Genomic DNA, 27,368 nt, shown 5'->3' with positions numbered 1-27,368 from the left:
CGTTGCTTTGAGAGACAATGCTGTATGGCATCAGTTCCAAGAAGCTGTGCAGGAAGGCTTTGCGTCTGTCCCGGGGTGCTTTGCAGTTTAGCTTTGCAGGGCTTGAAGTTGCTTTGCATCGCTACCGGGAGCATTGCGGCAACACTTTGCTGGGCATTCCGTCTATGCATCAGTTCTGATGGACTGGCAGCTGCATGGCAAGTTTTGTTGTGGCTCGCACCACCTTGTGTTGATTCTGGTAAGGCTGACCGCTATGTGAGCCAAGACCCATTGTTGTTTTTTAGCTATGTGGTGGTGGCTTTGCAGGACTTCATGTTGCTTTGTGTTGGTTCCAAAGAGGACCACAGAGGGAAGAGCACCTTATGCCCACTTTCAAGGGTCCAGGACTAGGGTGGTACCCCTTGGCAGGGCAGACTCTCAGATGACAGAGTCCAGGAGCAGGTTGGCTGGAAGTCATTTTGTCCCTGGGACTTGAATAAACAGGAGACCAGTCAACTGGCCCTTGGGATTTGGGTTGTAGAGATGCATGCCCAGTCCTTCACTCCCGAGCAAGAGAGCAGCAAGCACAGGTAAAAACAGCAAAGCAAATACATACTGTAAAAGAAGTTGTAAAGAAAATGATCGCTTACATTTTAATTTTTTGTGCTTAAGTGCTCTCCTAAATGGAAAAAGGTTTGTAATGGAATCTAATTGGAGACCATTATTCTGCATCTGTGATCTTTCATGTAGAATTGTTCAGCTTCATATTTATTTGTAAATTAGAGAGAAACTTGAAGAATATACATGTAACCGTCCCTGTTATGTAGAGGCATCAACACTTTGCTTTATTTCAGGAGAGAAAACTATGTGTGTGTGTTCATTGTTGGATTTAGGGTGAAAACAATTTGTTTGTTATATTTCTATACCACTAGTAGATATAATTGCATGTTTAGCTAATAAGAATGATTAGATTTTGTATCACTTCTATGGATTATGAACCTACTGTTACCTGTTGTCAATTGGAAAGTAGAAATGCGAGAAACATTATAAAACAGGAATGGAGGTTTGAAACACAGAACCCATGCTAGGCTCCGGAGAGATCTGAAGAGGTCACAGTGGCATCTATCGCAGACAGAACCAGCTCATCCCCTTCTCACACATCAAGGGTGATAAAGGTTTTAAGCTTTTGTTGCCTCTAAAAACTTGTTACAATGCTGGCAGACATCAAAATGTAACCTCAGTCGTCGTAAATTTCTAGCTGCACTGTGAACTGCTCTCTAACCTCTCACACTGGCTTGCATTTCAGCTGGCTCCACCCAAGCTCTTCCTCAACCCCAATGGTCGGCCATGCTACTGGCCACCTAATGCAAACAGCTCTGCCTTAGCCATGTCACCCTGACTAGTGACTCTACCCTTTTACCATTGGCCTGCTACTTGTTTTCTGAACCAGACTGATCAGCACGGTCAGGTAACCAAGCAGCAAAAAACATGACCGCCTGTGCACGCAAACTGTGTGTGGTAGACATAGGTGGCACAGATGTAGGTTTTCTGGTTAAATTATGTCTGTCAACCACAAAGTTAGGATGTCAAGCTGCACACCCTCAGAACTTATATTTATATTGCGCTGTGAGTAACTTTTCTCAAGGATTTCTTTCTATTCATTAAAAAAAGTTACATTTTGTGCAGTCCGATTGTGGAGGTAATGCACCCCTGCCTTCAGTACTCATTAGTAATGCAAAAAGACTTTGTGCACTTATACACAGTGTTACTGCTAGCACCCACTAACTGTAAGGCACCAAATCTAGCTTTGTAATCGTCCCTAATGCATTTAATCGAATGTTGATCTTGGTGCATTTATGTTGTGTATCAATCTCAAGTCTCAATGAGAATGTTTGCTCTCACTTTTCCATGAGTTTATCCTTCTTTATGCAAGTGGTTCAACCACTTTCTTTAAATAAATATATTTAGTTGGAAAATAGGAGTCGGTGTAGGTTGCGTTTGAAGCTTCAAAAATGTATTTCTCCTTTCTTATATACTATTCACTGAGTTCTCCTTTACATGCCTCAGCCCCAATGCATTTCATGCTTTAAAGTAAATATGTAACTCTGTAGAAAGAGAGGCATTAACAATAAGAGTTTAACTAAATATCACTTATAATGTAACGTTAGAACAATGTGTGGAACATGCCTCTATATCCTATGATTTATGTTGTTGGTTTCTTAAATCACAAATAACCAATACTCATTTCAAATAGTTTTCCAGCTACCACATCTCTCGAGTGAGAACAACCACTTATGAACTCATTCAACAAATATGTAAGTTTACAGACTACATCATTAAGAAAACATTCATGAATTGCTAACTCTGGTTTGTCTCTACTACAAAAACCACTGGCTATTCACGCCACACTCACTTGCATCCAGTACTCCATTTACAGCTCTATTATGCAATGTTAACCAATAACAAACCCCTGTCCTTACCGTTAGTCAATTCTTAGCACATTGTGTCCATTTAAAAATACAGTGGTACAAGGCTTTTAATGGGATGAAAACGTGATACACATGTAAACTAAATTCTGAATTCCCATAGTGTGCAACCCAACTGGTATTTTGGTTTTGCGCTGAGCTTTCTGTATTTGCATCTAGATGTACAACACAACAAACGACATACACCTACAAACCAAGCCAGGATTATTGACTCTGTCAATAGTCATTAGCTGTTTCAGATACACGAGTAACAACAATAATTTTGTTGTAAATAATCAATATTGGAAAATTGTTTCAATTCTGAAATTGAAAGATTATGAAATAAACACTGAGGTTTGTGGAAGAGGTAGAGGAATATCTTACATCTCAACTCTTTCCTCTTCAGCAGCCTCTTTTCACTCTCCCAAAATGCACTTCATCATATCTCCTTCACTTCATTACTCCCCAACCACACCACACACCCACTCACCTGTAAGCTCTGCATTTTCTTGTGCTTTCCCAATATTTGGACAACTGTGCACCTCCTTCCTACATATTTGCACATAATCACAACTGCAACTGTGACCATTGCCATGTGTATGCTACACAGAGAGCAAGTATGGATGACAATGTATACCTTTTTGGAATCACTGACATGCACCTTGAAAAACTTCCTTCAGCCTCAGAACCAGAGCTCTCCATCGTGACCCGTTATAAAATCCTCGAGGCCACAGTTCAAAGTTTATACTATCTTAATAGGCTACATAAAACAAAAATCAAACACCCCAGAAACAGCTAAAACTCTTAGGGAATGCAAGATTGAGTTAAACATGCTAATATAAACAGGACCTAAATCTCTGACATGGATTACCATAACTTTTTTTTAAATAAATGTATGTTAATTGTTCAGAAATTGATCAATGTTTTGGCCATTATTATAGGGACCCAATAGGGGTCAGTTTCAATAACCCTTCTAAATCAGTGCACAACAACGGAGCATCTATCGCCGCCAACTTTCAAGAGGGAATGAAGGCGATAAGCTCCTGGATGTCATCAAACTGTCTCAAACTTAACTCCGATAAAACAGAGGTGATGACATTCAGGAGCTTGCACCCATCATGGTCCCCTCAATGGTGGCCACTTCAGATGGGGTCCCCCCCCCCAACCGGTGGCCAAGGTCCGAAACCTCGGAGTCATTTTTGATGATAAACTTACTTTCATACACCATGCCAATGCTGTTGTATCATCTGCCTTCTACACTCTAAAAAAAATAAAAAAATTACTTCCTTATCTACCACAGTCCGCGGGCAAAACACTCATCAGCACCTTAGTGTTCTCGAGAACCGACTATTGTAACTCTCTTCTCCTGAATGCCCAAGAAAAGGTTCTCAACAAGCTCCAGACAGTACAAAACGCGGCGGCCAGAACTCTATTATCCATCCCTAAGTTCACTTCAACCTCAGCTCATATCAAGGAACTACATTGGCTTCTGGTTAGGAGCCGAATCAAATTTAAGGCTCTTTGCATAGCCTATAAAACGCTGAATAATGCAGGACCACAGTTTCTAAAAAGAGCTCTCCGCCCACTGGAACATCACAGGACCCTTCGATCTTCTTCTGCCTACTTGCTGAACGTCCCTAGGACAAGAAAGGCCAGTTGGGGAGACAGATGTTTCACAACTGCCACAGCCAAACTGTGGAACACCCTACCACTTCATATCAAAACTGCCCCCACGCTCCTCAAATTCAGAAAGAGCCTTAAAACATGGCTGTTTTCATCTTCCTAACTCCCCTGTCACACCATCAGTGAGCTCTGTAAACACTAGCGCCGAGACACCCTTATGGGTATTTGGGCACTTTAAAAATTGCAAAAATAAAATAAATAAATAAATAAATAAATCACTGGTGGGTCTGAGTCCTGTAGGAACCTAGCCAACCTTAAGCCCGGACAGCCTGTAGCTGTGTGTTACAGGGTGTCCATCATTGCATTAAAACAGTCTTCGGGGTATATGTACGTAACCTGCTGCTTCAGAAAAAGATTTACTAGCCCCCATCACTTAAAATCATTTTCTAATCTGTTGCATCACAGCATTAGAACGGACCTTTCAAACAACTACTTCTTATAATGTCTTGGCGTGACGCTGTGATGAACAGGTATATAAGTGGTGGGTGAGTAATGTCTGTCATGAGGTGGTTGCTTAAAAGGTCTCCTCGCTTAAACAGTATGGTCCGCAGGTCGCAAAACACCTTGGTGGAGTAAAACCTTCTACCCTCTCTGTGGATGTTCCTCCCGCCGCTCATTCCATCGTATCTTGGTCCAGTCTTAACATCCATATAAAAATCCCTGAAATTGTTCGGGATAGATACGCATGGTGGTTGGCGCTTCCCAAAGAGGGCTAAGTCAAATGAGGAAAAAAAAATTTTTCTAAAAAATAAAAATCTAAAAAAAGGTCAGGTCTAACTCCGTGATGTTGAGACAGATTGTAAAAGGATTTGCAATGTTATGTTCTTTTTTAAGCAGTGGAATTTTTAAACAGACAATCTGTTAAAAGTAGGAGAATGGCAAGGACAGTCATCTGTTGTTGCCAATTGGGGCATAAGGGTAACAGGAGTAAATTGAGGACTGAATGCAAGTGGGTGTGGCTGTAAACAGCCAAATGGTTTTGCAGAAATGAGACAAACCAGAGTTAACAAATCATGAGTATTGAATGGAAACCGCTTATTTGTCAGTTATGAAATTAACAAGAATAAGGATATCGAATTGAGGGGTATCATACACCTAATAAGTACAACACACATCATGAGAGATTCTTAGTTAAGCTTGGTTCTCTTTCTATAGAGTTCTACCTTTCCCCTGAAGAACCGTATAAGGCGGGTGCAAAATGAATTGGAATTGAGGCATAAAAAAAGGAGGAATTGTTGAATAGTATACAAGAAAGAATACAGATGTTTCTTGAAGCCTCTAGCACAATGTATAGTGACCTGTATTTTTTAATTAAGTGTATTCATTTAAACAAAGTAGTTAGACAGTTTTCAGCAATAAAGGTTAAACTCACAAACATAGTGATAGTAAACATTCACACAGATTTAGGATTGAAACACAACATAATAAATGTTCCAGGATCACCATTTGATGAAATGCACTGAGGACAATTGAAAAGCAAGATTTGGAACCTGACAGTGAGTGAAAGCGGTATCACTTTTAAACAGTGTACACAGTCTGTTTGCATTAAATGTGTTCAGCACACAGGCTAGCAAACATATACTAGCCGCGATCTTTGGATCATAACATCATCTTATAAGCCAATTCTATTGCTACATACTGTCCTGGTCTAGCTTTATAGTAGACCCACATGAGAAAGAGGTGGTATCTATATATAAAAAAAAAAAGAAATCGAATATTAAGAAGTTACAGTGGCACAAATATATTCTGTATTTGGCGGTTTAAATTAACTTGTTACAATTAAGGATGTTGATGGCAAATGCTTTAAAGAATACTGAAGCTGAATTATATTCACTACCAAGATGAGCAGCACAGCAGATCTCACTATTTTCACAACAATCTGGGAGCACATAACTGTGTATGAGATTACATGATTCCTTTAAGCAAACATGAGCTTGCACAACTTTATGTAACTTAAGCAAGTGCCTACATGGAGAATGAAAACCACATTGCGACTTTGACAAGTTGCTAATCATTGAAGAGTTTTTAAGCAAATCAAATTTAAATTTGATCTTCTGACAAATTCAAGTAGTTATATCATAATAAACCAGCTTAGACAGTTTTGTGAGACGAGTAAATTTACACCACATGTCCAAAATAAATACACAAACCCAAAGAATAACAATACACTTGAAGGATCACAATGCAGTGAAACTTGGACATATAATGTAAAGTGAAAGCTCAAAATGAAAGAGAGGCAGCTGATGAAAGCAAATTGGAAGACAAAAGGAACTTGGAGATATAAAGGACATTATAGTGAAAACATTGGTCATTGTGGATAAAGCAGACTACTGTGATGAAGCCTTTACACAACCAAATAATGTAATATACACCAAATTTGAAACCAATCCAACTGCAGACAAAATAAGAACAATTGAAACAGTTCTGTTAGAAGCACTATAAACAAGCATTGAAAATGCAATAGGTCTCGCAATAGAAGAGTTTGACATTTTTCGTTTTGCAAATGGATGAGTGGCGTTGCGTGGATGAGTGGCGTTGCGTGGATGAGTGGCGTTGCGTGGATGAGTGGCGTTGCGTGGATGAGTGGCGTTGCGTGGATGAGTGGCGTTGCGTGGATGAGTGGCGTTGCGTGGATGAGTGGCGTTGCGTGGATGAGTGGCGTTGCGTGGATGAGTGGCGTTGCGTGTGTGAGTGGCGTTGCGTGTGTGAGTGGCGTTGCGTGTGTGAGTGGCATTGCGTGTGTGAGTGGCGTTGCGCGTGTGAGTGGCGTTGCGCGTGTGAGTGGCGTTGCGCGTGTGAGTGGCGTTGCGCGTGTGAGTGGCGTTGCGCGTGTGAGTGGCGTTGCGCGTGTGAGTGGCGTTGCGCGTGTGAGTGGCATTGCGCGTGTGAGTGGCGTTGCGTGGATGAGTGGGGTTGGAATGCAATAGGTCTCGCATTAGAAAAGTTGTAGTTATTGGTCTTGTAAATGACATAATTTATTTATTTTTTCGTTGTTAAAATTGCTAAATTGATGGCTTTGTCATTTACAATGCCAATAGTTATAACTTTCGCGAATGTGACACCTATAGCATTTGGAATGCAACATGTTTTGTATTTACGTGACTTATATGGCAGCTCTGGTCGTTATGCTACATCTCTAGATAGTTTTATCTTTCGCAAATGTGACACCTATTGTAACACAATATGTGTTGTGAGGGTGAGTGAGGGTGAGGGGTTGAGGGTGAGGGGTTGAGGGTGAGTGAGGGTGAGTGAGGGTGAGGGGTTGAGGGTGAGTGAGGGTGAGGTGTTGAGGGTGAGTGAGGGTGAGGGGTTGAGGGTGAGTGAGGGCGAGGGTGAGTGTGGGTGAGGGTGAGTGAGGGTGAGGGTGAGTGAGGGTGAGGGTGAGTGAGGGTGAGGGTGAGTGAGGGTGAGGGTGAGTGAGGGTGAGTGAGGGTGAGGGGTTGAGGGTGAGTGAGGGTGAGTGAGGGTGAGGGTGAGTGAGGGTGAGTGAGGGTGAGTGAGGGTGAGGGGTTGAGGGTGAGTGAGGGTGAGGGGTTGAGGGTGGGTGAGGGTGAGGGGTTGAGGGTGGGTGAGGGGTTGAGGGTGAGTGAGGGTGAGGGTGAGTGAGGGTGAGGGTGAGTGAGGGTGAGTGAGGGTGAGGGTGAGGCTGAGGGGTTGAGGGTGAGTGAGGGTGAGTGAGAGTGAGGGTGAGTGAGGGGTTGAGGGTGAAGGGTTGAGGGTGGGTGAGGGTGAGGGGTTGAGGGTGAGTGAGGGTGAGGGGTTGAGGGTGAGTGAGGGTGAGGGGTTGAGGGTGAGTGAGGGTGAGGCGTTGAGGGTGAGTGAGGGTGAGGGTGAGTGTGGGTGAGGGTGAGTGAGGGTGAGGGTGAGTGAGGGTGAGGGTGAGTGAGGGTGAGTGAGGGTGGAGATTGTGGCCTTTAAACTGTGGTGGCTACGCTTCATTTAAATAGGCCTCGGAAGAACCCTTAAACACAAAATGCAAACATCAAATAAGAAACATTTTCATAATTGGGTTCAAATTAAACTACAGCGATACTAGTTATTTCAGAAAAAAAAACTTAGCTTTCTTGTAGCATCAATCATGAATCAAATGTATTATTGTCAAGCTCCAGTTTTGTTTTAACTTCTAAGGGTGAAGTAAGGATTTTTCAACAATAGGCCACCATGGAAATGGAAAATAATTTTTCTACATGGGTTACGATGTACCTTCGACACCTCGAGATGCTATGAAATGTAGCAAGAGGTACACGGCATGCAAAAACAGAATGTAATTAACATTCGCTTCAAGCCATACAATCTTTCCTCGTGGAGAATGCCTGCACATGCAGCCCTTGCGTGCGTCCTATGCCTGAATTGGGAGTACCCTAGCAAAGCATCCTCTGGTACTGCCTTCCCCGACCTGTTTTTTTCTACCGAAGCAAAACAACAGCACGATGTCATCGCACTGCTGCCAAATGTAACAGAAACATTCCTACTGCAACCTTGAGCCAGATACGTCGGGGGATTCATGGCCGCATTCCAGAGACAGCTTGTAACTGTTTAACTGAAACCGGAGAACCCACGATTATGGAAAATAGCGCATTGGACAAATCGCATGCGCCCATCAAGCATCATCGTCAACGTGGACAAGGCGGCAGCCCTCCTTCACAACGTGCATGGAAGCTGGCATTGCAAATGCAAAATGTCCACATCAAAACACAAGCATATGACTTATGCTATCAAAAAAGGAAAGTGTTTGCATAACCACAACGCCAAATCTTTTTTATTCTAGGACACAGCAGACTCGATGTTGTCAATACCGTGATAAAACACTGGGCAAAAATGACAAAAATATACTACGCAACGTAAATTTTGAAAATATATTTGACACGTGTCAGTAAGAAATGAAGAAAGAAGGGGCCGAGCACCTTGGTAAAGTTCAGAACAGATAGGGTTATTTTTTTAATTAACAAAATGCAAATAATGTGGAGAGATTTCAAGTGATTCAGGAATGGGCGCCCGTGTAAAGAGAAAGTACGGCCGGCCTGGGCAGTGATAGGGGAGGAGGGAGGAGAAATGCGAGTCACGGCAGCAGCAGCCTTTGATGTGCCTGCCGACCGGCCGTGAATAATTAGGGGGTGAGAAATGCGCTCGGAGGGCTGCCTTTGATGTGGTAACGCCAGGCAGGCAGGCAGGCGGCTGGTGGCATTGTGCACGCGCTTTTTAGGGCTTGCGCAAGCGCAATGACCTAAAAAGCACATGCACTACATGCAATCGCCAGTGAAATCGCCAGTGGTGGTTAACCTCTGTTTAAGCCGCAATAGAGCTTCGCCAGCTATGCGCTGAAGCGCATCAGCAGGCGAGCCCTAAAAAGGTTTCATCAGGAACCAATAAATATTTATACAAGCAAAACCCAATTACTACAGTTTCATGCTGTGGGCCGAAACTCTACATACATTTGTTAAAACCTCCATGTAAACCCCTCATGTTGGGGCTTCTCAGTTTTACAGATACTAGCTTTATAAGTGAATACATTGGTAAATTAATCCATTTTATTATTTGGGGCAGTTTGTCAATTCATTCATGAATAGGAAGTGGTAGTAGTGGTTACCAAGATCGCACATTCTACAAAACAAATGTGCGTGGTAATTGAAAAGAGCAGTTAGTAACAGGAAAGCGACATGGTGCTAATGGATTTCGGGAACCCTACTACCAATTTTGTTGAAAAAGAGGGATGGATCCAGAAGGCCACCACTCATGACATAGATACAAAAGATATCACAGCACTCCAGAATGTATTTTGTTAATTACAATTTTAGTCTAACAAGTCGAGGTCTGGAAATTGCTAATCCAGGTTCTGTTTATTGTCAAAGCTCTTCATGTGAGCGAAGTAACATCCAAAAGTATATCCAAAACATGTTTAGTCACTCGCGTGACTTCAAGTTTGCAAAAGTTATATAACACAATAGCAAACAATCAGAATATGAAAATAGTTCTCATATTCACATTAATTACAAAAGTCTATGTCTAATGGCAGGAACTGACTTATTCATTGAGGCATTCGGAATTTAGGCAGAGAGAAGAGAAAGGAAGTCCCAAATTCCTTTAAAGTATACATAAGGGTATAACACCCTAATGTGTATTTGTTGTTATGATCAAAGAATAGTAAAGATTGAAAGAAGGAAGTTTTGGTGCAAAGGTTCCTGTGCATCACGACCAAAAAAGTAGAAACCGTCTGTGCCAGTCAAAACTACAATATGCTGTGAAGCTGAAGCTGTGTCAAACACCTAACACCAAAATAAAAAGGGAAAAGTATTTATTACTGAAGAGCACAAACCTCTTATCAAGTTAAGTGTCAACAAAGAGAATCAGGTGAGTTTGATCAAATGTTAATGGTTGACAAGTCCCCAATTTCTTCTCCAAGGAGGAAAATGTCTGAGGGAGAACAAGTAAAACCATAGATGTTCATATGGATGAATGTAGTCACCCCTACCTCCGATTCCATAGGTTTTCCCAAGGGAAAACACCCACCTGATTGATCAGTTGCCAGCCCCAAGAATGAACACCCAATTTGGCAAAGATTCATCTGTTTTCACTCAATAGTTTGGAAAGACTCCGGCCCAGGGCATTTTGCCTGAGAAAAGGAACAGACATACCAATTAAAAGCTTCAGTGTGTAATATTACCTATAATTTCTGTATATTCAATCTTTGAATTTAGTGTCAAATAGGACTGGACTATTAGATTTATTAATGGAAAAAGGATGGGCAAGATGTTGAGATTGAAACCACTAAATCCATTGGCCAGCTGCACAATTGCTCAGCAGTAGGAGTACATTTAAAGTGCTGATCTTAGGATCCGATGGACAACTTGACCTTGTATGGCAGGCTTGATTAAAAGGGAGAAGATAGGGAAGTTAGTCCTTTAAGTAGAAAAGTACAAAAGAACAGTAAAAAGACTGCAATATTTAACTTGGATGGTATGTTAAAGAGGGGCCATAATATAATTGCTTTACGTATGTAGAGGAAAGGGGAGGCAAGCCAAATAAAAATCGTAGAGAATCCCATTTCATTCAATTCATTCGACTGGCGTTTATATCCTCTCCAACAAGATGTGCCCAAACTATTTTGTACAGAAATATTTAAACCAAACAATGAGAGCTTCAAAGCTTCTGTTTGACTTTAAAACAAAGCAACTTGTTAATAGGCAACATTTATGCTTTTGGCTTTATGACGGTAAACAAAAAGTTTCATTTTACAGGAAACTTGGTAAGCAATATTGCAAAAGTCACAAAAAGAAATCAATCTCTCACAGGATCACAGTCATCAACTTATATTCAACATTAACTTTCACAATTACAAAAATTGGGATGAAGCTTTGCTAGATGATGAAAATGGAGAAACAATGTATTTCCTAAATTGCCATTATTAAATTACCAGTGAAGATAACATTTAACTGACAATCCCCAGCAAGATGAAACCAGAAGTTCGATCATTTTATTAAACAGTAGTAATTGTGCACCCAGGCATGTCTGAACTTCAACATTTGTAGCAAGAATGCCAGAGAACAGTATATTATGCATGCAACCCTTGGTAAATAATCACATTAAGAGGGTATTTCATATGTGAAACCATTTAGACATACACCCAGATAGTAAAGGTTGGAGGACAAGAATACAAACAAGATATATGAAATAAAATTCAAACATGGTGTTTGTAAATTGACTATAAACAAATTGTTTAATAACACCATTTATTAACAAAGCTGAGAAATGGTAGAAGTGAGGTAGGAGTTGGTAGATAGAAAATATGTTATCCTTCTTGTAATTTATAGGTATTACAAACACCTGTATCAATGGGACCGGTTTGTCAATTTCTAAAGGAATAAGTCCGAAAGAGCCCTGTTGGCATTCAAAACAAACTGTTGACTCAGAGTTGTTTTACAAGATTGCTGGCTCCAATACCATTGTGGATGCCACGAACTTAAGACGCCAAAGGTTGATGTTTCAAAACAACTCATATGTTAAGTGTCACATTATAGACTAGTTAGACACTTAATTGAACTAAGTGATATAATATGGATCCACTGTTTTTTAAAATCCAAAAATTGACAGGCGACTCCCTCCTACCCTATAAGCAGTTATTACTATACACCGAGACCTGCAGATGTAGGTAGGATATACAGATCCCACAACTGGACAGAAAACATTTTCATGACATAGTACTCCATGTCATTGATACATTTGGCATAGCTTGACCCCTGTCCTTCAATACATAGCAACATGAATTATTAATCCCCTAAAGTTTTTGTTTTATTAGGATAAAAGAGTAATGGGTGCTGCTTTGCATTTGTATATGCTATAGGTCCACCAATTGCCTAAATATTCCTAGAAAAAAATTTCCCAAACTTCATTTTCGATGTTGTCAGTATGAAATACTACTTTGTCCTACAACTTTTACAAGGTGTCCAAAATGCAAACACAGAATATTATATAAATATTCCAAAAATACACCTAATGATTTATAAATATAGAAACCATCATTTAGAGAACAAGCTTACAGCAAGAATCACTTAGAAGTGGTTAATTGGTCTAGGGCTTAATAGGACAACTGTTTTGAATTGCTGGCAGCTTTTAGTGGGCTGCCAGACTCTCAACAATTTCACATAGTGGATTATAATACGGTGCACATATATCTGTTTAGGACTGTAGTTAGCCAACACAATTCATGTATATTTGGTTAGTGTTCATCTCACTGTGTGGCTGCTTCAGATCCCTGAAGGCCAATGTTAAAATGCGACGGGAGGAAGTGAATAATCTGAGAGGCTAACATTTTGTAACCTCACCCACACAAATCTGTTACATTCTATGCAAAACCTAGTATATTGCATTACATTCATTAAATTGTAGGAGAAAATCTACAAAAAGGGTTTTTGAAACCGAAAACCCCAGAAAACCGGCTTTTGAAGACTTTCCAGCAAACTGGAGTTGCTAAAGAAATAATTTGCAAAAAGTCAAATGGCTTACTTTTTTGACCAAAAAAACATTGTAAATTAATTTCATTAAGGAATTTAAGCACCAACATGAAAAATTCCATAAAGGTGCACTTGAAAGAAAATATAATAAAGTCCATTAATCTTATGAAATCGCTAAATAATTATTTCCACTCAATTATACTGGAATAATTACCCTTTGGCACTCTTTGGCACACCTTTAATGCAATGTAATTATTCCATATACTGGAATAATGACCTTTTGGCACACCTTAATGCAAGCATGAGACCAAAGTCAGTTTTATGAGTGAGGCATAGGTCTTGAGATTTCAGGAGCTATGATTGTGCTGCTCTAGCAATGCAGTACTCTCATTGTGACAGCACCAGTTGGATAAGCATTTTCATGTGAGCCATTTATAAGCGGTGAAGACACCATTCAGTAGTCCGGCTTTGTGACAGCATTGACTTAATCACTGTGAATCAAAGGTTACTACTAGATTGCATAGCTGATTCTGAAAGTTGGCAGCCAGGCCCTTGCAGGCAGCAATATGAATGGTAGGTCATTTAAAGCCATACAGCACAGTAACAGGATTTCTATTTAGACTGCTTTTTGATCAAGAGAGTTGATGTTTATTCAGCTGTGTATGTGCTTGAGGTAGTCGCCAACATGCTATTGGCGCACAACTTCCTTATAAAGTTTGAGGTATAGATGGGTGACATAACGTGTTAGGAATATTTGTTTCTACAACTGCATATAATTTTGGTTAATAAGGTGACAGAAATACTTAATACGCTAGGTGGCAAGAGGCCACCCTCATCACAAGATTTAAGAATGAGGAAAAGAAGGATGTACTTTTGGTGGATGGAGGAACCGATTTTTGAACAATGTTACTAATTCTAATTGATCCATTAGCACTAGGGAGTTTTGAACAAAAATTGCTCTACTAAGCAGACACAATGACTGGATGATCACAAGGGACACCCAACTCCTCTAATTAAGATGACATGTGGGGCAACAACAAAGTTCTCATCTCGAGAGCGAAACGCGTTGGCTGAAAATAAAATCATCACTTTTGAGTGAATTAATTGATTGCAAATGAAGAATTTATTGAAAACCAAACACTGTTCTCCTGGATTTCATCACTTGGGGCATGCCCAACCCCTCTACCACTTAGGATCTGACTTACAGAGGCATCAATTGACGGCTGATGCCAGGGCTTGTTGCACAAGGACATCTGATACAAAAGAAACTAGAGGGAGGTGCAGAAACAGCAGTCTGCCGTCAAAGTATTTCTGTTAACACCCAACTCCTCTATTTAAGATGACACGTGGGGCAACAGGTGCAGCACAAAACATTCAACAGATCTTTAGGACATTTATTACTACCTTACAAGGGAAGTCCTCCTCTCAAAACTTTTATCCTGGTTTTAAGTCCGAGTGTGTCCACTGATCCAAAAAGAGTATATATGGTTGATCTTTGGATTGTTAGGAGTTGCATTGTTGTTACCAAACCTGTCATGAAGCAATGTTTGCTTAACAAGGATATCTCAACACGATGCAACTTTGCTTGAATGTATATAATGAATCTGAGGTTGCGGACTGAGGTTGCCACAAAAGTCACACCCCTGAATTCAGACCAGAGCACTGGTAGATTTGGTTTATTAACGCAATTGGCTTTGGAAAAAATCGCAACCTCAAACCTGGTGATAGGACTTAGCCAATCATCGTCCAACATCAAAATATGTTTGTAAACACTTCACATAGTCCCAGGAAGGCTAACTTTCAGAAGCCAGGACAATCAAGGCAGCAATAGAAGTGGAGCTTCTTCAGTTTAAATTGAATAGTCAAAAACCTAGAAAAGAAATAGCCTAGATCACTGCACAACAGTCATGCATCCATACCTTTAACCAATCACACATATATAAATAGAGCAATGGTAAAACATCAGCATCCTCATGTAGAAGCATGTATTTCAGAAGAATTTGGCCAATATGAAATAAAAACTTTTAATATTCATTGAGAGTAGGAGGCATTTAAGATTGTAACAGGCCTAAATGTTTAGTGGTAACATTTATAATTCCACTGGTAATGTGCAAGAAAATACCTCCACAAACTGCTGCTTCGGGACGAGGTTCAGCCAATGTAGGTTATTAAACCCTTGCTGCTAGTAAATATTTACTCCACCCATTTAGGTTTAGGTTAATGAAAGTTGCCTTTTGAATTCATGGAAATATTTTGTAGATCCAAGATGCAACTGTGCACCTTGTCGAATTGTAGAATGTGATTCGAGCAGCAAGATGCCTTGAAATGCCATGTGCAATGTGCAGCATCACTTAGTTTGCTGCACCCTCCTAATGTTGCGTGTGCTATTTTCATTATTTACTAATTTTGAAAATGGCACTTTAAGAAAGTTGGCATTTTCCTGCCTTATCCATTTGGTGCTAGTCTCTGGGTCAAATGAGTGGGTGCATTTGACAGTTGGGCTTTGTGTATTCCTTCTAGACAGCCAAACACAATAGGGAGCTTAGCTATGTCCGGATGGTCCATCACTAGCAGGATGGGAGGGAAGAATTGGGCACAGTCACACTTACACTTTAATAGGCTGTGGCTTGCTAGCCCTTGTAGTTCCTTTGGAGATAGGTAAAGGAAGGTAGGGTTCCTGTGTACTTCAATAGCATGCTTCTAGAAGCCTTTACCACTTCAAAGGCAGAACTGGATATAAATATGGGACCTCAGATACTAACTCTTCAGTACACTTCTGGGCCTGTATATATTATGCCAGGATGGAGGACTGCTGTGCTGCTGAAAGGACTGCCACTTAGCTGAGCTGCTGCTCTAAGGTGACTGCTGCCCTGAGGTGCTAGCCTGCTGCCCTCTTGACTGGGTGAGGAGGACTGGACCTGCATCTGTTGAGCCCACAACTCTAGTGTGACTCCAAGGGCTAGTTCGCAGGCCTCCTGACTTGAGCCTCAGGGACAGAGGGCTCCAACAACTTCAAACACCAGCACCGGGTGCTACCCTGTCAAGTGGTGTCATCACAGTTCTGGACCCTTGAAAGTGGTTCTAAGATGCTTTGCCAGCCTCTGGTTCCAGCAGAACAAATGCATCTCCTGTGCTGTGTGGTGCAGACACTGAGTAGAACCAACACATCACTACCACTGCATAGGCCTCTTCCATCGCAAAGAATGGCACCACAACCCTCTGCATTATCAGAACCTGCACTGTGTGATGCATCCTTGGCACAGGAACTCTCAACCCTCACCAATGGCAGCCTCTATGATGACACCAGACTCCACATCACAGCTCCTCGGAGCCAACGCATCACCCAGGCTACTCGACGCATTCGCGACACCGGACTTCACATTGGAAGCTCGCGTCTTCAGAATCCTCCGCGATGATGCAGGATCTCACACCGCAGCCTCACTACATCTCGGAACTGATGCATTGCTTCAGCTGTGCGAGAAATCTTTGATGCAGACGCATGCAATTTTCAGAAAAACTGGATTTAAGGTACTTTTTCCAGTGGGCCTAAGTGGATCCCTGAAGCCAGTCCACACTCCATCATGGTTGGCCTGAACTTTGTTCTTGTCTGCAACAACCAGATATCCACAGTTGTCGATTTAAGCATTTTGGCACAATTGTCACTGAAATCTTAAAATCGCATCTCTCCAGTTCTACTCACTGGATTTTGTTGTTTTGGTCTTGCTTTATTTATTGAAAGTGAATCAGTAATCTCAATGGGGTAACCCAGTATTGTGCAGAACCTGTGGATAGATACAGTATAGGAGCGGTGGTTCTGCCACATAAAAAAACTCTTTTGTTTATGTCCCCCTATCCTGATGGGAATTCACAACATATGTGTAAGAAGCACACAACAGATACAACAACAATTTTGATTCATCAAATCTTTTAGTATTTGGAAAATTTAAAGCGTAAATAAAAATATTGACAGACAATATTTAACATACACAATAAAAGTTGTTTGGGTCTCTGTGGTTGCTAGTAATAGCAGAAGAAATATGATTTCAATGTTGATGTTTTTGTCTTTGTTAATATTTGTGAAGTTCTTGATGTGCATTGTCACAATCTGTCACCATTTCATGTCACTAAGGTGAATATATTTTTGTGTATTTTGTGGTGTTTGTTAAATATTGTCTGTCAATATTTTTTCTTACACTTCTAATTGGCCAAATACTAAAAGATTTGATTTGTCAAAATTGGTGTTGTATCTGTTGTGTGCTTCTTAAACATATGTTGTGAACTCCCATCACGATAGGGGAACATAAACAAAAGTTTTTTGTATGCGGCAGAACACTGCTCCTAATATTTACTAAAAGTACCTTAATCTTCAAACTTGGTGTGCTATCCCTTTTGTGTGGTGCTTTTCACTTTTTTTTACTGTTTGAAGTGTTGCACAAATACTTTACACATTGCCTCGAAGTTAAGTATGACTACTTTGTGCCAAGCTACAAGAGGGCTAAGCACAGGTTAATTTAGCAATGGCTTGTGTCTCGTCTTGACAAGGATTGTGATTGCTGCTTGACCACTTCAACACCCAGTCAACCAACAACCCAATTGCTTCAGCAGGAAACTGTAAACATGGGCTGATAATAAAGGTTGGAGAAGCAAGAAGACTTGAGTAATGTAGAGAAATCGTTTTAGAGTCGTTAGGTGTCAATAGGAAGCAAACAAAATTCATTTTAAAACAGGTCACATACCTCAGTAATAGTAAACATTAAAAGCATCCTGTTTAGAAATGTAAACCTAATAAGCAAAACACAGTCCCGGGCATTCATAATAAAAACAGTGTGTAAAATGCTACAATGAGAGAGATGCATAAACGGAATTGTGATACTACGTACATGTCGTTCTATCATAGGCTAAATATGTTCTGAAAATTCAGAGGACACGATCACCTAGAGGTGAGTGATCATTTCAAAAAGAGCAGGGGCAGGCTGGTAATTGAGGCTAAAGACTTTCCTCACCCAGTAGAGTCCATTTATGCACAGAGGGACAAGTGTTCAAATAACTGTGGATGCTTTTCTGATGGCTACTGTTAATTTGATTTTCACAACAGGGGTAGAGATTGAAAGTACATGAGACCAGCATCCAAATGTCCCACTATCCATGCTTGCCTATGGTTGTTATCTGTGCCTGGGTATCTACAGGTGTGTTGGCCTGTGTGTCCATCAATGTCTACTAATGTTCAATCTTTGAAATATGTGTTGTTGGATTTGTGTACATGTGTCTGTGCAGTAATTTTGTTGGCACTCAATGGAAGTGATTTTTCTAAAAGGCCAGAGCTTGAATGAGTGATGACACTCCATCTTTCATTTTTAATATGATTTTCCTTAGTAGATGGACGAAGGATTATACCTACAGGGAAGATTTTCTAAGATGTTGTGCAGTGCAAAGTGATGCAAAGCTGCACAAAGTCTTGAAAGGGTATTTGTTTTCTAAAAATGATCCTTTTCTCAGTGCAAATAGCACTTTGCAACACTTTATATTAAGGAGGCATTACATGGGTGTATATTGGGCAGATCAGCACAGACTTTTGAAGCAAGGTCTGATCCACTGAAATTGGCAAAGTTAGAGCCTTCATCAAAGAGGTGCTATGTTTTAAAGCAAAACGGTTTTTTAAAACATAGCACCTCTTTGATGAAGGCTCTAACTTGTTGAAAAATTGTCATTCCTCCAAATAGTCCGTTTATTGCATACCTGCTGCATTGTACAGCACACACCCAAGGTTAGGATGTATTTTAATTTGTTTAGGCTTAAGATTTCGTACTGGGAGAGTATGTTTTAAAACAAAAACTCTATACTAGACAGGATCACAAAAACACCTTTTCACCATGGTGCAAAGGTTGTACATGGTGCTAGGCTGCCTTTTAGTGCAACAGCGCAGGGGATGGCAGCAGTGGCAAGCCATGTTTGAATAAACGTGGCTCTGTGCGGCTTTCTTCCCTTTGTACAAGTAAAAAGAAAGTTAAACTTTTGTAAAGCGCGCAATTGCTGAGGCGTCTTAAGGCAAGTGTTCTCGAAGCGATGAGCAGCTGACTAGTTGATATTATTTAAAAATAGTCATGTTTTAAGCATTTTTCTGACAGATTCTCTATTTGATTGAGATCAGAGGACAAGGGGCATGGTGTTCCAGAGTCTACACGCTAGGAAAGATAAACGTCTCCCTCCTAATCCAGCTCTCTCTTTATTTTGGTGCAGTCACCAATTTAACAGTGCTGGATCTTAATTCACGAGAAGGTACATGCCACGAATTTTTTTTCCAGAAGACCAGCTTTTGCCATACAACGTCTTATGGGCCATGCAAAGGCCCTTAAATTTGACTTGTTCACAGATTGGAAGCCAATGTATGTCTCGAATACTTTTGGAGATGGAATTATGTTTCGATGATTTAAGCAACAGACGAGCAGCTGCATTTTGAAGTGACCGTAGCTTAAAAAGTAGTTGTTTCTGGATGCCCAAATAGAGTATGTTGCTTTAGTAGTACTAATGCTACGATGACCATCTTGCATTTCCAGAGTAATATATGGAAACACTTTCCCTAGCACTCCAAGGAGATGGAAGCAGGGGGATGTGACCTGGTTACATTGATTAGAGAAGCTAATCTGTCCATCAAACAACACCCACAGATTATTTATTTTTTACAAAGGGTTGATGTTGGAGGGCCACCATCGGGGTGTTTCAGAACGAAGTATTAGGGCAAAATAGGATAACCTCTGCCTTTTCAGAGTTTAACTTTAGGCAATTTTCTTGTATCCATATGACAATATTAGCCAGGCAGTTTCTCAATTTACTGGCTACTTCAGCAACATCCAATGAGATAGACACCACTAGTTGTGTGTCGGCTGCATAGGTCACAGCAACAAAGCCCTAAGACCTAATAAGCTTAGCCAGGGGAGTGATGTAAATGTTGCAGAGAGTGGGAGACAATAACGATCCACGAGGCACTCCACAGTGTAAGGTGAAAGGATCAAATGTCCAAAAGCTCTATCAGACAGAAAAGAACTGAGGATGGTAAGGGCTACACCTTTGATCCTGATACTCTCAAGCGAGTTGACAAGCAGAGCGGTTTGCTGTGTCAAAGGTTTACTGTGTCACACGTGGCAGTTAGATCGAGAAGAATCAGTGCAGCCCTACCTACTGAGGCCACCTGCCTACAAATCTCTTCAGTGGCAACTAGCAATTTGGATTCTGTACATAGTAGTGGCCTGAATCAACGCTGAGAGGGATCGAGAATGTTATGGGATGGGCATCTAGGAATGACATACGGTCTTCATTAGAGAGGCTTCTGGAGAATTTCAGAAGGTAAGGATAGTCTAGAACTAGGACAATAGTATCCCCTGGGTCCAAAGAAGGTTATTTTTCAATAACAGGCAAATGTATGCCCTCTTCCAATCCGCTGGAAATTGACTTGCAGATAATGCCCTATTGAGATGTATACCAAGATGCCCAGTAACTGTCTTAGAAACCATATGTAGTACAAAAGGTGGACAGGGGTCCAGTGGAAAGCCTGACTTAGTAGTCTTATGAAGTCTAATAGTTCTATCCTCAGAAAAAGGAGTAAATCAGTCCAGCACATTCGGACGGACTTCAGCATCATCATGTGATTCCTGGGATAGTAGAGGGAGGATGGAATAGTACTCAGGCCATTGATCTTACAATTCAAGGAAAAATCCTCGTACTCACTATTTACCTTTCCCTGAAAAAACACTGTCAGCTTATTGCGAAATACTTGTGTAGGAAAGAAGAGTTGAGTATTATTGCAATTGCAGGTGCTGCAAAGCATTGCACCAAAAATTAACAAACCGGCTCCACAGTCTTCAAAGTAGCAGTTATTCACCCATTACAGCCAGGGAGATGACTTGGAGTGTAATGCAAATGTCAGCACTGATTTCTCTCGAAGTCACGATTTTGAATCCTCAACTTCCAAGTACCCACTAGACAACTCCGATCCTCCCAACTTGCCCTCGCCTCCATCCCAAGGATCCACATGACCAGAACCAGAGGAAGATCGTTCTCCTTCCTCGCCACCAAGACCTGGAACTCCCTGCCCTTGCAACTAACGCAATCAGCGTCACTGGCCCTATCAGGAAGGACCTCAAGACCTGGCTCTTTGAATGATCCACCTCGCAGTCCAACTAGCAGCACCCCACACCCACCCCCAGCGCCTTGAGACCCTCACAGGTGAGTAGCTGCCAGGGTTGGATTAGGATTAAAAACCGGCCCAGGCACGCAAAAAAAAAAAAAGTGGCCCACATTTGCATACTGCCTTTCCTCAAAACACTGCTTTGGCCAAAGGTTATTAAAAAGGAGGGGGTACAAAAAAATTCATGGATTTGTTTACACTGGTGAAACACACCAGAAAACAAGTGAGCCTACTCCTGCTCAGGCCCCCTGCCCAATCTGCATATATTATTCGGCCGACCCAGGGAGAGAAAGGTAGTGACACCTCTGCCCCTTGATAAAAGGGGGGTAATGAACGCACATCTGCCTGCAGGAAGGCCACTCAGACATCCACTGGGCCGCTGGCTGTATCTGAACAGAGACACCGCCCAAATCAGCCCCCAGACTGCTCAAAAAAGCAGCCCACAGATGGAACTCGGACCCCAGACCCTCGGGGAATTGCCCGAGTGCCCGCTTTAGCAATCAGATGCTGGTAGCTGCGCTTTGCAAGCCCTTGATTGATTGAGTTATTGCTTTCAAGTCACTTTTCTTTGCCTGTTTATTTGTCTCAACTTGTCAATCTTGTGTTTGTCCCTTCCATGGAGCATAGCCTTTTTATAAACTCTTGATTGGCTTCCATCTATGTTTCCACTGTTTGCTTTTCAAGCACTACTTTTTAGGTCTGGCATTAGCCAAGACCTTTTGAGTTAAAAAAAAGATATATATAATATACTTACTTAAAGGGGCTTTCAGTCAGCTGTCTGTCATTTACATGTTGTTTCCACCCACTGCAGCATATAGAAAGGGGAAGGGGAGCCAGTGCACTAAAACCACTGGCTAACTTCATTTTGAGTGACTGCATCCTGCCCTTTCATGAGTATCACATTCTCGCACAAGATTGTTCTGTTCAGTGGCAGTGTTTTTGTTTTTACTTTATTACTTTAATGTTGCCTTTGTGTTTATAGAGTCTGATGTGATAGCAAGATGCTTTTTACCCTCTCCTCCATGCTCAGCAGAGGGCAGAGTCCAGCTTTATCAGTTCCTGTCTCCTGCTAATGGTGTTATAAATTCCATTTGGAGTGTCCTTTATCCGACAACTGCCATTTCACAGCATTCACATTGTGTCCATTTGAAACTGCTCTCCATGAAGGTGCCATTTCTTTTAGTGTGCGTGCAATGAAGTGCATTTATAACAGCACTCCCTTATATCATGTTGGTCTGTATTTTAGTTAAATCCCAAGGTTATATTTGTAAACCAATCAGTATGTCCTGCTTGTATGGCTTTCTACTTTGCTTTCAGTCTTCGTGTTTGTTGTGCCTCTATAGACATTTAACTTTTGTATTACTGATTGAAGCTCTGCTATTTATTTATTCCAATTTACTGCTCTATCTTTGTAAATATATCCATACAACCTTATCTATTTATCTATGCAACCCTATTAATGCAACCCTATCTATGCAACCCAATCTATTTATCAATACAACCCAATCTATTTATCAATACAACTCTATCCATTCTCATACAACACTATCGTATTTGTCTGCCTGCGTATCTATCTTTACAACCCCATCCTTCCATCTATACAAATCTAACTAGCCATCTCTACAACTATATCCATCTATCTATTCAACCATATATGCAAAACTGTTTTTATTCAACCCATTCTATCTATACCACCAATTCTATTTCTACTACCCACTCTATCTGTACTACCTAATCTATCTGTACTACCCAGTCAATCTATACAACCATCTCTCTCTATACAACCCTATCTACGCAACTCTGTCCATCTATTTATGTATGTCTATCTGTCTATCTACACGTCTCCCTATTTGCACGCCTCTGTCTTTGCAAGCATCACTATGTATAAGAAAGTTTTTCAAAAATATTACAGTAAGCAATTAGCAAAGGCAAGATAGCCAACACCAGACCAAATGGCTTTTTTTTTAGATCTGAATTGGCAAAGACATTTTTGTTTTACTAACATTTTATTAATAATATAGTTGCTAAAACAGGTTTTCCGCCAGACTCAATCCACCAGTCTGTTTTTGTGCCAGTTTTCATTCAGCCATTATAGCATACATCATGTGGCAGTGGTTCATCACACTGCACCCACTGTGTGAAATTACTTTGTTACAATATACTGCCTTTCTACAAGGCACACATCCACACGCAAAGTAGTCATCTTCTGTAAAGCCTTACTATGGTAATGAGTAAAATATACTTGCCTATAGGCAAAGATGCTTTTTAGATTGATATGAGCCCAGCTGCTTCCGCAACATTAAAGTTTTGCAGAAACCTTGACAGAACAAAAAACAATTGTCAAAGCAAAAAGGCGGGAAACCATTGCCTGACCTATTAGCTTAGCCAATGCTAGTTTCTTTCAGATGAATCACCTCATGGTAATGTGTATATTTTCCAGTCTTCTCCCTGGTAAACTTCACTCCCCTGCACTTGTGCTTTTCTCTGCACCCTCCATGTTCCACTCAGCCATTTGTACTTCCGCTGTTACTTTCTCGACATTGTGCTGCTCCCTCTCACGCAGTGGCGTGGCTAGCCCTTAGGCCACCTGTGGCGGCCCCTGTGATTGCTACCCACTGAAGCGTGATCAAAGAGCAGGGGCTGGCTATTCATAAGGCCGCAGGTGAGAGCGGGGGGTGCAGGGGGGAGGGGGCCTTACGCCGCCGCCAAAACTTGTGCCACCTGGGGCAATCCGCCCCCACCCCACCCCCTAGCTACACCACTGCTCTCCCGTTCCATGTGCTGTTGCCTGTTTTTCTCCTCCCTGCCCTGCTCTGTGTTGCTTCCATACACTCCACATCGATTCCCTTCAAATTGATTACTCTCACTTGTTGGTTGCTTCCATCTACCCTGGCCCACAGCGTTGCGCTCTACCTGACCCTCACTTTAAAAAGAAAAAAGCTTTTGCATGATATATATATATATATATATATATTTCTTTTTTTTTACAGATCCAGCTCTGTAAATTAAAAAAAAAACGAACTTGCGCCACGTTTTAGGCGTGAGTATACTCAGCATGACTAACTCGTCATAGTGCCTTTTTTTGTTTTTTTTCTTTAGTCATGCTGCACAGCAAAGGGGATGCTGCGCAGCTTAAAATCACTGGAGAAGCAAATGGGTCCCAAAGGTGAGCCCTACTGACTTTTTTTCAGTTTTATAGAGCGTGAACTCACGAAGGTATCAGAGCGCTTTACAGGAGCACATTGCACGAACTGCAGACGGACACATTCATTTCTGGGGGAGAGGATGTGATTTTCGCAGAATCACAGGATGTTGGAGTCTCCCTCCAGACTCGAACCTGGTTCCCCAGCTTCAAAGTTTGCCAGTGCTATTTTCTAAGGCAAGAGGTTAGTAATTGGGAAACGTTTCCGTTTATAAAAGTAGAGCTTTCACAATTAAACAGTTCCCTTTAAAAATCGGTTGCTAGGCAACCCACTTTTCTGCAATTCGCGGTCACTATTCACAGAATGGCATTTTCGATCAACTCTGCCGTGTATCACCCAGGGACCTACCATTGTAGCCGTGAAGGGGATGTTGTCAATTAGGGATGATGCCAGAGCCGAGACCCAAACTACAAGGATGAGGGCAACCGCGAGCCGCTGATCATCGGGAACCGCCTGGAAGAGAACATAAAGAGGCAAGTTTAGAAAAGCGAGAAAAAAACAACCTCTCTGCGTACTCAAACATCATAATCATGTCCAATAAGGACTGCTTGGCAACACCACGAAATACATGTAATCTGATGCACTCTGTGTACAACCTAGGAGGTCGGGAGGAGGTGCAGAAAGGGTATTCATGACCGAACATCTGTTTCCACAACCCCAGTGGCCTGACATTTCTGCAGTTTAGACAGCAAGATAGCTCAGTGAGTTAAGAGATGTCTGCTGACACACTGTGATATGTAGGTCAGGAGCTTGAATCCCAGCAAGGGTGGCTCAGTCGTCCATCCTTTCGAGGTGCGTTAACTGAATACCATGTAAGTGAGCAACGGAAATCTGCTATTAAAGTGCTTAGAAAGTGCAGGATTGTTGTATAAATAAGTTGCTTTTTCTTGCAGGCCAAGGAAGTTACACTGGTTGTAAATTGTGTTTAAACGAGGATAAATGGAGGAGTTTCATATTTCCTTAACATATGATCACACATGAGGCATGGTATTTACTAAACGGAGATCATAGATACACTTCCGGTTTGACTCCATAAAGTTTCCATTTGCAAACATGGCATTGTATTGAAACATTTATATAGCACTTACTATCTCTACGTGTGGTGCTGAAGTACTTGTTAGAGAAAAGACTGTGCGAGGGGAAGTTATCTAATTAGTCTAAGAAATTAAAGTGCCATGTGACCTAGAGGCCAACTGCTGTTTTACTTTGGACATTAGAATATTAAGGCACCACACTTTGTGCTGTTCCCAACCCAAGGATAATAGAGATGGGCTTTGGTGAGCAGTTCCCTCAGGACCTAAGAGAACAGAGCAATAAGTCCCTTTTCACGTAGGACAACAGAGTTTTGTTAAACCATTCCCACTCACTTCCACTAAGTGAATTAACTTTTATGATAACAGATGAAAAATATAACAATCAAAACGAAACATAATAAATCTATGACGTTTTAATTAAATTACAACCTGAAAAGAACAGAGATCAGAAGTTATAACACTAAGCATATAGTGCCAACTTAAGAAGTGAAGAAGCTTCAATGAGTGCAACTGTGGCTCACTAGGCTAGCTTGGCATGAACAATAGACAAGGCAACCCAACAGAAAGTGCAATAGGGATTGCTTAAAAAAAACCACAGTAATAAAAAGTCTACGTTCATATCCAAGTTTAAGTAAAACTTTATAGAAGTAAAGTCATCAATGAAAAAAAATAAGGAGCTTTAAAGAAATGGTAAAGGAGGGCAATGTAAAAGGAACCAAAGGGTTGCCTTAAAAGTCAATGAAAATAATGAAAGTAATGAAAAAATAATAGTTTGTGTGAGCTCCCCAAACATTTGCGATGACCTCAGTGCCCCTGATAAGGGCCTGCGAGTGATGCAATCAAATATAAGGTTGGGGGTTGTTCCAATGAAGCATTCTACATTCACACTTACAAACAAAGTTGTCAATTTAAAAATATCGAGGAAAAGACCCAAAGGACATAAGGCCCCACTGAAGCTCCTGGACTTAGCATTGTTGTTGGCAGTCAGGGCACTGACAATGAGGTGGAAATCTGCAAGACCCCCAACTGTAGAGACCTGGCGATCTGAAGTATTAAAGTGGGGCAGGGCTGAGGGTGTAGTTCTCCGTAGGGAAGAGGAGAGGGGACTACGGAAACACCCGATTGCACAAGATTGGGAACGGATGCTGCTAGAGCTAGAGGACATGGATTTGACGCCCTCCCAGGCAGAGACCTCATAACGGAGACGAACGGGTGGGAGAGGGTGTGACCACGAATAAGGCCTTATTCATGGCGCGTACAGGTTTGCCAGAGGATGACGAACACAATTATTTGGATGGGTCTGTTATTCGAAATTCATAGGCCCAGGAGTATAGTACAGAATATGTTGGGACGCCAGGAGACGTACCGAACGGGGAGGGATGTGGGGAGGGATGGGACTGGCAATGACTTAACCTTTGGGTCCTAAGTTGTATACACGCTGAAGAGTGATTGGGCGTTATCAGTATGAACCCATTTGTAATGAACCATTACTATTACATAAAGCTTTCCACGCTATCATAGACGAGCTATACGGTCACAACTATGAGAGTCAATGAGTCAGATGCCTACAGTTTAAAGGGAGAAAAAGAGAAAAGACTGTATGAGGAGATTGACATATGTATGTACAATGTAATATCTGATTGCAGTCACGAATAAAGTTTTACATTTTTTTTTTAAAAATATCGAGTTGGACAGCCTGCAAGCGGTACTAGAGCAGGAATCAAAGGTGGTCTTTTGCTTAAAAACACGATTACTTTCAGTCTAACTCTTTGCTTGAACTCCAGCTTAGGGAGCAGCAAGCGTATGTGTTAAGTCCAGCGACATCAGCCAATTGACAATTTTTAGCCCAGAGATCAGAACAAAATACACATTCC

General features: G+C 41.3%; 1 protein-coding gene across 2 annotated transcripts in view; it reads right to left on the bottom strand.

The window, feature by feature from the left end:
• The window catches only part of OCA2 (OCA2 melanosomal transmembrane protein), a 1,149,362-nt gene that overhangs the window by 199,311 nt on the left and 922,683 nt on the right, over window positions 1-27,368 (bottom strand). For both annotated transcript variants that reach the window (XM_078656175.1, XM_078656174.1), the window contains one exon: window positions 24,809-24,913. In XM_078656175.1, the coding sequence (XP_078512301.1) occupies window positions 24,809-24,913 (105 nt within the window). The remainder of the gene's footprint in view (window positions 1-24,808; window positions 24,914-27,368) is intronic.

Source organism: Lissotriton helveticus, chromosome 8 (genome assembly GCF_964261635.1).
Source record: "Lissotriton helveticus chromosome 8, aLisHel1.1, whole genome shotgun sequence".
Lineage (NCBI taxonomy): Eukaryota > Metazoa > Chordata > Amphibia > Caudata > Salamandridae > Lissotriton > Lissotriton helveticus.
The sequence above is the reverse complement of the archived record's forward strand: the minus strand, read 5'-3'. Positions and strand labels throughout refer to the sequence as shown.